The 16,216-nt window shown below is 43.2% G+C and overlaps 1 protein-coding gene across 1 annotated transcript; it reads left to right on the top strand.

Moving 5' to 3' along the window:
* Positions 1-257: 257 nt before the first annotated feature.
* LOC124021052 (X-linked retinitis pigmentosa GTPase regulator-like) lies at positions 258-15,664 on the top strand. Its single transcript, XM_046336367.1, has 17 exons — positions 258-441; positions 1,639-1,764; positions 2,007-2,099; positions 2,526-2,599; positions 5,430-5,589; positions 5,781-5,930; positions 6,129-6,287; positions 6,597-6,752; positions 6,948-7,072; positions 8,864-9,070; positions 10,137-10,278; positions 10,541-10,635; positions 10,720-10,779; positions 14,764-14,919; positions 15,005-15,041; positions 15,176-15,299; positions 15,430-15,664. Exons 1-17 carry the CDS (start codon positions 411-413, stop codon positions 15,662-15,664), a joined length of 2,130 nt encoding a protein of 709 aa, XP_046192323.1. The 5' UTR covers positions 258-410.
* The last annotated feature ends 552 nt before the right edge of the window (positions 15,665-16,216 follow it).

The following is a 16,216-nucleotide window of genomic DNA, read 5'->3' as shown; positions in this document are numbered from 1 at the left end:
TATAGCAATCTGTCAGTCGATGACACAATCGATGACGTTACACGCAACCATTCGTTGACTAAGGGAACGTAACGTATAGAAGTTGATCCCTGCGCTGGTTTTCAGTTTATAATATGCTTCCTCCCCTCTGCCCTGCCTCATTCCCCTTCACATCTGAGACCACTGGATGAATGTAAGCAAAAGGGAACATTATTTCTGCCATTTGCTTTCAACAGACGCCCCAGATGTGCGAGGGGACTGAACAAATGACACAGGGGAGGGTGCGACTCGACACAAAATGAAACGCAGCCTTGGTTGCTACAGGTGAAATTTTGTTTACATCCGGGTTGTTTCGGACGATAACAACACACAACACGCATAGAAGCAGCTAACCCTGTGTAGTGTAGTTGCTAAGCCGATTTGACACTACGATGGCAGGGGAGACAGAAGACGAGATACCTGGTAAGATAGCTCGCTATATAGCTAACGTTAACTAGTTAACATTATTCACCCGTTTGAAAATGTTTCGGAATGAACATGAAATATATCGCTTGCTAACGTTAGCTAGTGTGCTAGCTAACATAAACTATCACGCATGAGCAAAGTAGCCAGGCAAGCTAACGCTAGTTAAAATTAGCTAACAAGCTGGCAACAAGGGACAACCTCCATGTGCGCCGTTGTTTACGTCTGTCACGGAGAATAATGTCACAGGAAAAAGGGAAAAGTTATCAGTATCTTTGATAATGTGGTTAACAGGTAGTAATGTGGTTAACAGGTAGTAAGCTATCTAAATTAGCTTCTAGTGGTGTATTTTTGTTTGGACTAGATGGGATATAGTTTATATCAGAGTGGACTTTGAGTAGTAGGTTATGAGAATTGGGTTAAAGGGCCAGTGCAGCCAACAACGTGATTTCCCAGTGTTTTATTTATATATATATATTTCCATACCATGAGGTTGCAATAATACTGTGAAATTGTGGAAATTATGACAATGTCCTTTTAGCTGTTTGAAAAAACACACTTGTAATTTCAGCCTGCTTTGGTGGGATGGAGTTTGGGGGTAAATTAGTTAAAACACCAATAAGAAAGAGTTCCAAACCTCTGCCAATAACAGCTAGTTTTTTCTTCCAGTTTTCCCCTCCCCATTCAGACCACACCAACAGTCCTAGTAAAATTGTTTGAGTAATTGCTAGTATTTGCTAACTATTTTTGTTTATTTTTGACTTTTAATTGAAAACAATCACATTAAGGTACTTCATTGTTACCCAGAAATTATTTGATATTGAAATTTTAAAAAAAGTATTGGAACTGGAGCTCCCGAGTGGTGCAGCGGCCTAACACAATGCATCTTAGTGCAAGAGGCATCACTATAGTCACTGGTTCAAATCCAGGCTCTATCACATCTGGCCGTGATTGGGATTGGGCAGTGCACCTTTGGCCCAGCGTCATCCGGGTTTGGCCGGGGTAGGCGGTCATTGTAAATAAGAATTTGTAGTTAACTGACTTGCCTAGTTAAATTGAAAAAAAAATAAAAGGTTGGGTTAGGGTTAGCTAAAAATGCATCATTTGACGTCAATTGGTATCCCATCTAGCCGTGTGTATTATTAGCCTGCTATCTAGCTGTTTGAAGTGTGATCAATGTTGTTTGTGTTCTAACAGAAACGGGAGCAGTCTTCACCTTTGGAAAAAGCAAATTTGCAGATAACATCCCCAGTAAATTTTGGCTGAAAAATGATGTACCTCTGAAAATCACCTGTGGGGATGAGCACACAGCATTGATAACAGGTCAGTGACCGATTACGTTTTTAAATTGATGGTGGTGATCAGAGCCATATGAAAATGGGCCTGCAATTCTGAAGAACATGCAACATCTGAAGTAACATAAAATAATTTGCTAACACACCCTATCACACATTTAAAATACATTTTTATGCCAATGAAATGCTGCTCAACTGCAGCTTCTATTAGTATTAATGTCGCTGTTCCTGTAGCTTTCTCAAGTGGTTTTATTTTATTTTTTTCAACAGAGAATGGCAAGCTTTTCATGTTTGGCAGTAACAACTGGGGTCAGCTGGGTTTGGGATCAAAGACCATGGTGAACAAGCCCACTTGTGTGAAAGGTGGGTTTAAATTTGCTCTCCCTCTGTGTTGGGTCAAAAGCTGTACTCTCTTGTATTGCTGTCATACACAGCTGCTTATCTCCCCTTGAATGTACTAGACAAGAGGGAGTGGGGGACGACGACAGACAATATAGCTACTGAAATCAAATGTCCAATGATGTTTTCCCCCACAAAATTAGTTGGATTTTCTGTGGCTTAAACTAAGTAATGATGCTGTTGTTTTGTAAATTGTGAATGGGTATACTAGTAGCAGGAGACAAAGAGATTTGTCACTGCGGTAATTCCAATCTGGAGGGTCTGTAATCTGGAATAATCTAATCTCCCGAGCAGGAGGGCAGCAGAGGAGAGAAAGAGAGGGTTGGCCTGCTATTGTGGCTGATTGCAATCTGAAAATGGGTGTCTTTCTCATTCTTGTTTTTCTCTAAGCTTTGAAGTCTGAAAAGGTGCGGCTTGCAGCCTGTGGAAGAAATCACACTATAGTTTACACTTGTAAGTACACAGTTATGACCACAGATACAATATAAATGATGACATGTACCAAATTATGATCATATTACTAAGTGAAAGTTGACTCTTTGTGTCCTGCAAGAACTATGCCTTTAAGTAAGGCCTTTTACCGAGTTTCAGAAGAAAGTTCTTTGTTTCTGGCAATTTTGAGCCTGTAATCGAACCTACATATGCTGCTGCTCCAGATACACAACTAGTCTAAAAAGGTTTGTTTTATTGCTTCTTTAATCAGAACAACAGTTTTCAGCTTCAACATAATTGCAAAAGGGTTTTCTAATGATCAATTAGCCTTTTAAAATTATAAACTTGGATTAGCAAACACAACGTGCCATTAGAACACAGGAGTGATGGTTGCTGATAATGGGCCTCTGTACGCCTATGTAGATATTCCATAAAAAATAATCAATTTCCACTTACAATAGTCATTTACAACATTAACAATGTCTACACTGTATTTCTGATCAATTTTATGATATTTTAATGGACAAAAAATGTGCTTTTCTTTAACAAAAAGGGACATTTCTAATTGACCCCAAACTTTTGAACGGTAGTGTACATACATACATACAGTGGGGCAAAAAAGTATTTAGTCAGCCTGTAATTTTCATCATAGAGGTACACTTCAACTATGACAGACAAAATGAGAAAAAAAAACAGAAAATCACATTGTAGGATTTTTAATGAATTAATTTGCAAATTATGATGGAAAATAAGTATTTGGTTAATAACAAAAGTTTATCTCAATACTTTTTATACTCAAAAGTTTATCTCAATACAATACCTTTGTTGGCAATGACAGAGGTCAAACGTTTTCTGTAAGTCTTCACAAGGTTTTCACACACTGTTGTTGGTATTTTGGCCCATTCCTCCATGCAGATCTCCTCTAGAACAGTGATGTGTTGGGGCTGTTGCTGGGCAACACGGACTTTCAACTCCCTCCAAAGATTTTCTATGGGGTTGAGATCTGGAGACTGGCTAGGCCACTCCAGGACCTTGAAATGCGTCTTGTTTGGGATCATTGTCATGCTGAAAGACCCAGCCACGTTTCATCTTCAATGCTGATGGAAGGAGGTTTTCACTCAAAATCTCACGATACATGGCCCCATTAATTCTTTCCTTTACACGGATCAGTCGTCCTGGTCCCTTTGCGGAAAAACAGCCCCAAAGCATGATGTTTCCACCCCATGCTTCACAGTAGGTATGGTGTTCTTTGGATGCAACTCAGCATTCTTTGTCCTCCAAACAGGACGAGTTGAGTTTTTACCAAAATGTTATATTTTGGTTTCATCTGACCATATGACATTCTCCCAATCTTCTTCTGGATCATCCAAATGCTCTCTAGCAAACTTCAGACGGGCCTGGACATGTACTGGCTTAAGCAGGGGGACAGGTCTGGCATTGCAGGATTTGAGTCCCTGGCGGTGTGGTGTGTTACTGATGGTAGGCTTTGTTACTCTGGTCCCAGCTCTCTGCAGGCCATTCACTAGGTCCCCCCGTGTGGTTCTGGGATTTTTACTCACCGTTCTTGTGATCATTTTGACCCCACGGGGTGAGATCTTGCGTGCAGCCCCAGATCGAGGAGATTATCAGTGGTCTTGTATGTCTTCCATTTCCTAATAATTGCTCCCACAGTTGATTTCTTCAAACCAAGCTGCTTACCTATTGCAGATTCAGTCTTCCCAGCCTGGTGCAGGTCTACAATTTTGTTTCTGGTGTCCTTTGACAGCTCTTTGGTCTTAGACATAGTGGAGTTTGGAGTGTGAATGTTTGAGGTTGTGGACAGATGTCTTTTATACTGATAACAAGTTCAAACAGGTGCCATTAATACAGGTAACGAGTGGAGGACAGAGGAGCCTCTTAAAGAAGAAGTTACAGGTCTGTGAAAGCCAGAAATCTTGCTTGTTTGTAGGTGACCAAATACTTATTTTCCACCATAATTTGCAAATAAATTCATTAAAAATCCTACAATGTGATTTTCTGGATTTTTCCCCCCTCATTTTGTCTGTCATAGTTGAAGTGTATCTATGATGAAAATTACAGGCCTCTCTCATCTTTTTAAGTGGGAGAACTTGCACAATTGGTGGCTGACTAAATACTTTTTTTGCCCCACTGTACATGCATACATACATACATACCTACCTACCTACCTACCTACCTACCTACCTACCTACCTACCTACCTACCTACCTACCTACCTACCTACCTACCTACCTACCAACCAACCAACCAACCAACCTACCAACCAACCAACCAACCAACCAACCAGTCAAAGATTTGGACACCGACTCATTGCGACTGCACTTGAAGTAACTTCAAAGTTCTTGAAATTTTCCGTATTGACTGACTTTCACGTCTTAAAGTAATGATGGACTATCGTTTCTCTTTGCTTATTTGAGTTGTTCTTGCCTTAATATGGACTTTGTCTTTTACAAAATAGGGCCATTGTCTGTATACCACCCATACCGTGTCACAAAACAACTGATTGGCTCAAATGCATTAAGAAGGACATACATTCCACAAATGAACTTTTATAACAAGGCACACCTGTTAATTGAAATGCATTCCAGGTGACTACCTCGTGAAGCTGGTTGAGAGAATGCCATGAGTGTGCAAAGCTGTCATCAAGGCAAAGGGTGGCTACTTTGAAGAATCTAAATAGAACATATATTTTGATTATCTTTAACACTTTTTTGGTTACTACATGATTCCATATGTGTTATTTCATAGTTTTGATGTCTTCACTATTATTTTGCAATGTAGAAAATAGTCAAAATAAAGTAAAACCCTTGAATGCACTGATTCATGTATGTGTCCTGTCCACAGCTCGGGGGAAACGTGTACTCTACCGGTGGAAACAACGAAGGTCAGCTAGGTCTGGGAGACTGTGAGGAGAGGACAGCCTTCCAATTGGTGGACTTCTTCAGTTCACATGGACCAATCAAAATGCTTTCTGCCGGCTCCAACACCTCTGCTGCCCTCACAGGTAAGACTCTCCCGTTATAAGTCACAACCTCTGAGTTACAACTATTGAGTGTCTTCTGGTTCATATTGATGACAAACATTTTTACTTCATAGACCAGAGTTGCACTAATTTACTATCAACTGTCTATTTCTGTTGCTCCTCCTCACCTGGTTTTGCTGTAAATAATCACGGTGATGATGTCCTTGTTCTAGAGAGTGGGACGCTGTTCATGTGGGGTGACAACACTGAGGGTCAGATCGGCCTGGGGAAGGAGAGCAGTGCCCTGACCCCCCAGGTGGTCACTGTGGGTCGGCCAGTGGCCTGGGTATCCTGTGGGTACTACCACTCTGCCTTCGTCACTGGTGAGGGGACAATGGCATAGCCTACTTCAGCACTGTCAGTGTGGCAGGTCACATGATTCCACAACTTTGTAGGAATAGGGATTTACCCCATTGTGTATGAACATGTCATTTTTCTTGGGTTGGTAGAATAATGTATAGATATAAAAATAGGTAAATATGTTAATGCAATTAATCAACAGGGAATCTCTTTTGTCACAGTTGACGGGGGCCTGTACACATTTGGGGAGTGCGACAGCGGCAAACTGGGCCTGGCCACGGGTCAGCTCGATGGACACCGCATGCCCCAGCTGGTGAAGGGCATCACAGACCAGGTGACCCAGGTGGCATGTGGAAGCGGGCACACCGTGGCTGTGACAGGTAGGCAGCTTGGTGTCAACCAATGGACAGTTGACTCTCACAAGGCTGTGGCTTTCAGCATGTCCCATGAACAGGTTTTGGTCCCACTTTGAAAGTGTCCTTAAAATGCTTGTATTTATCCAAATAGTGAAGGTAGGTCGTGTAAAGTCTAAATGCACATTGTTATAAGATTTTGTTGTACCTGTTTGTGGTTGTGTACTTCTTTTATGTTTTATATGTGTAATGAAACTGTCTGGGGTTTTCTCCATGGCACAAAGCATCAGGAGATAGTGGGTTAACCATGTAGCGCTGTGTTTGATTTGACTCTAGAGGAGGACCTGTACACCTTTGGCCTGGGTCAGTTTGGTCAGCTGGGCCAGGGGACCTTCATCTTTGAGGCGAGGCTGCCCAGAGCGGTGGATCACTTCAGGAAGGGCCGAGTACGACAGGTGATGTGTGGGGAGAACCACACTGCTGTCATCACAGGTAAACAGGCTTAGTGGACACAATTTTCACCCCAAAACAGTTATAATTCAGAAAATGTTACAAAGACATTGTAAATGTGCAAACTTTTATACAACAGTGGTACGAGCATTTTATGAATAAACTCCATTGCCATTTGCCATGATAACATTGCTTGCGTCTATTAAGTTGACTGACACGTAGTTGTCATGGTTTCAGACAATGGTCTTCTCTATACCTTTGGGGACGGGAGACATGGGAAGCTGGGTCTGGGAGAGGAGAACTTCACCAATCAATTCAAGCCCACTCTCTGTCCACGCTTCCTTAAGTACAACGTCCAAGCGGTATGTACAGTTGAAGTCGGAAGTTTACATACACCTTAGCCAAATACATTTAAACTCAGTTTTCACAATTGCTGACATTTAATCCAAGTAAAAGTCCCTGTCTTAGGTCAGTTAGGATCACCACTATTTTAAGAATGTGAGATGTCAGAATAATAACAGAGTGATTTATTTAAGCTTTTATTTCAGTGGCTCAGGTTTTACATGCACTCAATTAGTATTTGGTACCATTGCCTTTAAATTGTTTAACGTGGGCCAAACGTTTTCGGGTATCCTTCCACAAGCTTCCCACAATAAGTTGGGTGAATTTTGGCCCATTCCTCCTGACAGAGCTGGTGTAACTGAGTCAGGTTTGTAGGCCTCCTTGATTGCGCACGCTTTTCAGTTCTGCCCACAAATGTTCTATAAGGTTGAGGTTAAGGCTTTGTGATGGCTACTCAATACCTTGACGTTGTTGTCCTTAAGCCATTTTGCCACAACTTTGGAAGTATGCTTGGGGTCATTGTCCGTTTGGAAGAATCATTTGCGACCAAGCTTTAACATTCTGACTGATGTCTTGAGATGCTGCTTCAATATATCCACATAATTTTAAATTCCTCATGATGCCATCTATTTTGTGAAGTTCACCCAGTCCCTTCTGCAGCAAAGTACCCCCACAACATGATGCTGCCATCCCGTCCTTCACGGTTGGGATGGTGTTCTTCAACTTGCAAGCCTCCCCCTTTTGCCTCCAAACATAACAATGGTCATTATGGCAAACAGTTCTATTTTTGTTTCATCAGACCAGAGGACATTTCTCCAAAACGTACTATCTTTTTTCCCAATGTGCAGTTGCAAACCGTAGTCTGTCTTTTTTATGTCGTTTTGGAGCAGTGGTTTCTTTGTTGCTGAGCGGCCTTTCAGGTTATGTCGATATAGGACTCATTTTACTGTGGATATAGATACTTTTGTACCTGTTTCCTCCAACATCTTCACAAGGTCTTTTGCTGTTCTTCTGGGATTGATTTGCACTTTTCACACCAAAGTATGTTCATCTCTAGGAGACAGAATGCATGACGGCTGCGTGGTCCCAAGGTGTTTGTACTTGCATATTATTGTTTGTACAGATGAACGTGGTACCTTCAGGCATTTGGAAATTGCTCCCAAGGATGAACCAGACTTGTGGAGGTCTACAAATTATTTTCTGAGGTCTTGTCTGATTTAATTTGATTTTCCAATGATGTCAAGCAAAGAAGCAGGTAGGTAGGCATTGAAATACATCCACAGGTACACCTCCAATTGACACAAATGATGTCAATTAGCCTATCAGAAGCTTCTAAAGCCATGACATAATTTTCTTGAATTTTCTAAGCTGTTTAAAGGCACAGTCAACTTAGTGTATGTAAACTTCTGACCCACTGGAAATGTGATACAGTGAAATAATGTCTGTAAACAATTGTTGGAAAAATGACTGGTGTCATGCACAAAGTAGATGTCCTTACCAACTTGCCAAAAACGATAGTTTGTTAACAAGAAATTTGTGGAGTAGTTGAAATACGAGTTTTAATGCCAAGTGTGTTAACTTCCGACTTCAACTGTACCTCATGTTTTCAACTGAAGGCTGAATTGTTATTTGAGAATGTCACTTTGACATCATAACATGGCTGATGCCAAATGGAAAGTTTTGCACATTTATCTCAAGTTTAGATTTTTCCCTGAAAGCGTAAAAAAGTGATGATAGTTGGACATCCAGTCTTATCTTATAATTTTGTCTAGTGCAAGATTCAGGTCAATTACATGTTGTCTTTGTTCCAGGTGACGTGCGGAGGTTGCCACATGCTGGTTCTAGCCAAGCCCAGAGACAAGAGCTGCCAGGAAGTGACTCTGGAGGAGAATGATGTCACAGAGGACTACCTGGAGAAGTCCTACACAGAGCTCTTAGGGGACACCCTCACCTCCACCCCTGCTTCCCTGAACAGTAGCCTCTGCCCGGGTCAGGAGGAGAGAGAGGGTGGGTACTGGGTACTGACCTGGGGGTCCACACATGTAAAAATGGGAGTGTTGGGAGTCTCAACATCCAGTCCCTGAACTGCCACATGTCCCTGGGATGTTGCGGTCTAGTTCCTCAGATAGTTGTCTGAAACTATTGAGTCAGTGTTTGTTTTAATGTTAGCGGCCTGGTTCTCTAAGGAGATCCCTAACTCGACGTCCTTCACCTTTCAGCACTGTCAACAAGGAGCCTAATTATGGGCCTAACAGGTAGTAGATATGAATAACAACATGGAGCCTAATCATGGGCCTAAAAGTAGTGGATATAAGTAACAACATGGAACCTAATCATGGGCATAACAAGTAGTGGATATAAGTAACAACATTGGGCCTAACAAGTAGTGGATATAAGTAACAACATGGAGCCTAATCATGGGCCTAAAATGTAGTGGATATAACTAACAACATTGGGCCTAACAAGTAGTGGATATAAGTAACAACATGGAGCCTAATCATGGGCCTAAAATGTAGTGGATATAAGTAACAACATGGAGCCTAATCATGAGCATAACAAGTAGTGGATATAAGTAACAACATGGAGCCTAATCATGGGCATAACAAGTAGTGGATATAAGTAACAACATGGAGCCTAATCATGGGCCTAACAAGTAGTGGATATAAGTAACAACATGGAGCCTAATCATGGGCCTAAAATGTAGTGGATATAAGTAACAACATGGAGCCTAATCATGAGCATAACAAGTAGTGGATATAAGTAACAACATGGAGCCTAATCATGGGCCTAAAATGTAGTGGATATAAGTAACAACATGGAGCCTAATCATGAGCATAACAAGTAGTGGATATAAGTAACAACATGGAGCCTAATCATGGGCCTAAAATGTAGTGGATATAAGTAACAACACGGAGCCTAATCATGGGCATAACAAGTAGTGGATATAAGTAACAACATGGAGCCTAATCATGGGCCTAACAAGTAGTGGATATAAGTAACAACATGGAGCCTAATCATGGGCCTAACAAGTAGTGGATATAAGTAAGCTAACACAGCTAACTAACCCTGTGTTCTCTGTTTCAGGAGCGTTCCCCGGAGCAGTTTGGGCTCATGTTCCGGACCCTGCACCCCCTGACGTCTGGACACCTCAATACCTCCGCACCCCTGCCCGTGTCCAGCCAGACCATCCCCTCAGTCTGCCCCCAAGGAGCTAACCAACAGAAAGGTGCACAACGGCATTCACCAACACAGGAGCACTGGGTCTAACAAGAAGGGTATCTACATTGCATTACATTACATTGCAGGCATATCTGTTTCAAATGTTGAACTATTTAGAAAACACGCATATTCCTTGGTGAAGCATTGCATGGTCCCTTTTTCATTATCACATCACAATGCAACTGTTCACATTTCTCCTAGCTTCTCTTGAGCCTATATATTCCTTTTTAAGAAGTGAAAAGATTCTTGTGATATTTTGTTGGTGGCAGAAAAGCGGTCAGCTGAGAAGGGAAGGGATGAGGGAGACATGATGGACAACGAGAGTGTTAAAGATCTGGGAGACACCACGGACTTCCTCAACATGGTGAGTCACCAACCCAATTCTGTCCTGTACATTCTGTGGCGCTTTCATACAGAAGTTATCACAAAAGTCTCTTCTTTGTGGCAGACTCATGTGATGAAAATGGACCCCAGTTACAAGACGTTGACGTTGTCCCCTGTACAGAAGGTAAGATGCACACACAGCATAACTGTCAACCAAGGAGTTTTCTTATTATGATCAAGCAGCTTCTGCGCACCGACCGGCAAGCTCCTTGCAAAATTACTCGGCACTATCAATAGTCTTCCTGAACAAGGGAGGGTCTGACTGAGGAACTCAGGGCATACACTTTCATTTACGTCACACTAGCCATTCTGCTTCCCTGTACCATTTACAGTGACTATCTACCATCTGTCTATGTTTTTCTTTCAGCGTTGAGCACTGTTGAGTTCTTCATTCTGTTTTCTCTGCATGTTTACTATTTTCCTCTAACTCTTTCATATCTTCTTCATCCTCTGCTTCCTGGCGCTGGTGATAGAGGAAGGGTAAGCTTGTGAAAGGGCGTGGTAAGGCTGGGGAACAGCCAGAACTCTGTACCCCTAGGAGGGTGGATCCCACCCGCGGGGGCACTGCCCACAGAGCTGCTGAGGAGCTCCAGTGACAGGTCTCTGGTGGTAGAGAAGAGACCACGCCACAGGGCTGCCCAGGGCAAAGGCAGTGGCAAGGAGAACCTCGTTGTGGCTCTGGAGGCGATAAAGCCTGCTGAGCCGAAGGCTGGCCCTGCCAAGCCCTCCAGCATAGGGGACATTAGCACGGCCAAGTCCAAACCCTGTCCATCCGCACAGAAAAAACAACTGTTTGTCGTGGATTCTAAGGCAATCCAAATAAAGGACGCAGCCAAAGGTCAAAGTGCAGAGGTCAAAAAGACTCTCTTAGAGGTCAACTCTATATCTACAAAGGTGAAAAGTCAACATGTAGCTGTTAGGAGAACATCAGATAGAAAGAGTGGCAGTCATTCACAAGGCCTTAAGCTAACTGATGCACTGCCTGTGGACAAGACAACTGAACCAGACCTGGTGTCTGAAGTGCCACAAAAACGACGAATGAAAACACAGAAAGAGAAAAGAGCAAACCAATGACTGAACCACCTGAACAGACACCGCTGCACAGCTTACTGACCGGAGTGACCTCTCTGGGGTCAGGTGTGGGGTTAGTGACAGCCAGACAGTTTGGTTCTCCCTCAGACAGTGTGTCACTCCGGAGTCAGAGCAGGGCCCAGAGGTTCAGCAGACAGAGTGCTGAGGGCCCAGTCTTCCTGGAGCCAGTCATCTGCATCCATGGCCTCCGAACCAGGAGGCAAGAGAACAGCAGTCTGCATCAACATCATCCCTGCCCAGGGGAGCTCTGATCAGGGGGTGGAGGAGGAGCAATGCAGGTCCTACTCTGGTCCCCAGACAACAGAGAACAGGAGGAGAGGAGAGGGGAGGAGAGTGGAGACGAGACAGGGAGCAGCGACGATCAGACACCGGCCAAGCAGGAGAGTGAGGGTGAAGAGGAAGAGAGTGAGGGAGGGGTTGGAATGAGGAGGGCAGAAAGTGGGGGTGGAAAAGAAGTGGCCAAGAGCCGTGATGAGGTGACAGATGAGGAAAACGGTGAGAATGATGACACAGTGAAGGTAGAGGGGAGGATGGAGGGATCTCTGAATTAGAGGAGAGCGAGGAGGAGATGAGCCATGTAAGACTGAAACAGATCAGGGAGACGAAAGTGAGTTAGAGGATGCAGAGAAAGAGGAGAGTGGACTGGAGGAAGAGGAGGAGGGTGACGGGACAAGTAGCCCAGTGGGAGGAGAGGGAGAGGAGGAGGAAGAAGGGGCGGAGAGAGCAAGGAGGAGGAAGAGAGTGGGGAAGTATCGCATAGTGACACTGAGAGCAAGAGTAAGGAATCCAATTATGAAGAGGAGGATGAAGAAGATGGAGAGGAAGAGGGTGAGGATGAGAGTGTAGGATCTGTAGAGGAGAAAGATAAGAATGAGGCAGGCAGTGGAACAGAGGAAGGAGACGAAGAGAGCAGTACTGCAGAGGAGAGGGAAGAAGACGATAAGAGTGAAGAGGAGGAGGAGGGTGAAGAAGCCGGAGAGGAGGAGGAGAGTGAAGATGAGGAAGAAGCTGGAGAGGAGGAGGAGAGTGTAGATGAGGAAGAAGAAGAACCTGGAGAGGAGGAGGAGAGTGTAGATGAGGAAGAGGCTGGAGAGGATGAGAGTGAAGATGATGAGGAAGAAGAAGAAAAACCTGGAGAGGAGGAAGAGAGTGAAGATGAGGAAGAAGCTGGAGAGGAGGAGGAGGAGAGTGAAAATGATGAGGAAGAAGAAGAACCTGGAGAGGAGGAGGAGAGTGAAGGTGAGGAAGAAGAAGGAAAAGAGGAGAAAGAAGAACATGAAGCCAGAGAGGAGGAGGAGGAGAGTAAACATGAGGAGGAGGAAGAAGAACCTGGAGAGGAGGAGGAGAGTGAAGATGAGGAAGAAGCTGGAGAGGAGGAGGAGGAGAGTGAAAATGATGAGGAAGAAGAAGAACCTGGAGAGGAGGAGGAGAGTGAAGGTGAGGAAGAAGAAGGAAAAAAGAGGAGAAAGAAAGAACATGAAGCCAGAGAGGAGGAGGAGGAGAGTGAAAATGATGAGGAAGAAGAAGAACCTGGAGAGGAGGAGGAGAGTGAAGGTGAGGAAGAAGAAGGAAAAGAGGAGGAGAAAGAAGAACATGAAGCCAGAGAGGAGGAGGAGGAGAGTAAACATGAGGAGGAGGAAGAAGAGGTGGTTGATAAAGGAAAAGCTAATGAAGGCCAGGAGAGTCATCAGAATGCTGCGGCCAGAGGTAACTGGTCCAAACAGAGGTCAGGGAAGGGGAAGAGTTCTGGGACAATGTTTTACCTCCAGTACCTCAATCTCAAATGATAGCCCTATCTGTTCTGTTCCAAGCCAGTGCTGTCTGTCATCTTCTCTCAGGAACACTCTTAATTGAGAATTTTAATGCCTTTTTTTGTACAACTAGATTTTTCTCCTACTGTTTTTATTCACGACTTCCATTTTGTTTTACTTTATCAACTGCCTTTACTGTCTCACTGTTTTTATTCACGACTTCCATTTTGTTTTACTGTATATCAACTGCCTTTACAGTCTCACTGTTTTTATTCACGACTTCCATTTTGTTTTACTTTATCAACTGCCTTTACTGTCTCACTGTTTTTATTCACGACTTCCATTTTGTTTTACTTTATCAACTGCCTTTACTGTCTCACTGTTTTTATTCACGACTTCCATTTTGTTTTACTGTATATCAACTGCCTTTACAGTCTCACTGTTTTTATTCACAACTTCCATTTTGTTTTACTTTATCAACTGAATGTCCACAGCCTTGTCTTTCAATCTCCTTGTATAGTCCTTTACCATTTTACACGGCAGTTAAGATTTGATGCTAAAATGCTTTTAAAAAAATACCCTTTTCAACTTTGTTCTTCTGTAAAGACAATTTACTAATAGTAGCTACTATTTTCCAGGCATGCCCTCCAACGATTTTGTACTTTTCTTTATCATGATTTGTTTGATATAATTTGTAATATTAAATGACTTAAATGTAAAATGTAAATGTTATTACAGAATAGTTTTATTTATGTTTAAATAAATATTTGTTTTTCTAAAACTATCAAAATCAGTGTCAAGAACTAGTCCCACCACATATGATATCATTTGTGTTGAACACATTCTCTCCACATGAATACATAGTGCTGTTTGCATTAAACTGTTCCAGTGGCAGGTGGGATCCCTTTTCTTCCTTTATCCCTGTCTGTAATCCCTTAGCTCCCTGTTGTGACTCCACTATCCACATCAATGTGACGCTCCCACCTCTAGTCTTCCTCACGTCTCTTTAGTGCCGACTCTCCCTCGTGTGTGTGTGTGTGTGTGTGTGTGTGTGTGTGTGTGTGTGTGTGTGTGTGTGTGTGTGTGTGTGTGTGTGTGTGTGTGTGTGTGTGTGTGTGTGTGTGTGTGTGTGTGTGTGTGTGTGTGTGTGTGTGTGTGTGTGTGTGTGTGCAGTTTCTCTCCTGTGACTAAGTTGTATCTGTTACCTAACTTACTATCGCTTGTTTTAACCAGTCTGCCCCACTCACTCTTATCCCTTTTTGCAGGATTTAAGAGCTGAAGAGGGGGATGGACATAAGAATGATGAAGAAGAAGAGGAGGAGGAAGAGGAGAACAACAAAGCAGAGGAGAAAGAGAAATCTGAGGACATGGAGGGACAATCATTACAGGGTCAGAGCCAGTCCACAGCAGAACCCCTCCAAGTACGCTACCCTACCGATGACCCTAATCTACAGATCTAGGACCTGTATGTTTGTTAACTTCTAAAACAGAATTCCCTCTTTCTAGGGACCAGAGGGTGTGAAAGAAGAAACTCTCCCAGACGGTGAGCATAAAAAGATTTTCTGAAATGTCTTGACAGACAGGTGAACTTTGTCTTAAACTATTTCTGTGGTTTAATGCTTTACTATTTCTGTGCTAAGGGTGGATGGATTATCATGAAGTGTCTGTTGTGTATAGTTGCAGAGGACTCAGGTCAGCCCAGCCCTTTGGCTCCGACAGAGGAGAGCTCTGCATCCAGCACTCAGCTGCAGAATCGAACAACAGAGGAGAAACCAAGAACCAACCAAGGACCAACAGAAAGGTATAACAGAAAGTCATTGGAACAAAGAGGCATAAGCTATACAACAGAAAACCACGTCATAAAGCTCTGTGATCGTCAGTGATTGAGTAGGTCAGATCTCACTGTGTTCTCTCCTCTCTACTGCTCTCAGCTGTTGCTGTTCAAACGCCTGTCCTCCTCCAAAGCCAAGCAGACAGAGGACAGTGCGGAAGCCCCAGCAGAGGGCACCGGCATGGGAGCTGCCTGCCAGTGCCAAGGGTCCCTCTGCAGGGCTGGAGAACAGAGATCCATCAGAGACCAGCGCTAGTGGTGCCCAGCCCCCTCTGAGAGCACCCTCGGACTCTGGTGGTAGAGGTGCTCGCTCTACCACCTGCACCCTACTGTGACACCACTCATTGGGTGTTGGAGAACTGGACTGGCAGCACCAACAACCAATAAACCCTTGAAGAGGATGCACATTGACTGTACACAACAAACAACCACTCCACTTTGAACACTAGCGATCTTCTAACAAAGTGACCTATTTATTGACATTCCGTTCCCATACTTCCCATATACTGAAACATGTATTATAAATGTGTATACTTGTATTTAACGGCGCAAAAATGTCTTTAATTAACCAAAGTGTGTTTTTGATTGTGCTTTTATAACGTAGTTGTGTGTTATGAACTGTGAGGATATACTCTTTATTGCTGACTGAAATATCCCAAATGCACAATTGCACTTTAAATGTAACTTTATTGTGTGTTTTTCAGGGAAATATGACATTTGTGTGTGTTCTGATATGTTATTTTCATCGTCTCATAAACCGTTTGAACTTGGTTCTGGTGTGACAATCATCTCATGATTTGGATACTAGTAAAACAACTTTATGTGAAAGCTTTGATCATTTTTCACATTAATCCAACGAGATTGCTGGAAAGCGCCGTCCTCTTTAA

This window comes from Oncorhynchus gorbuscha, unplaced genomic scaffold (assembly GCF_021184085.1).
Source record: "Oncorhynchus gorbuscha isolate QuinsamMale2020 ecotype Even-year unplaced genomic scaffold, OgorEven_v1.0 Un_scaffold_1034, whole genome shotgun sequence".
NCBI classification, from domain to species: Eukaryota; Metazoa; Chordata; class Actinopteri; order Salmoniformes; family Salmonidae; genus Oncorhynchus; species Oncorhynchus gorbuscha.
Note: the sequence above shows the minus strand (reverse complement) of the source record. Positions and strands in the feature narration are given on the sequence as shown.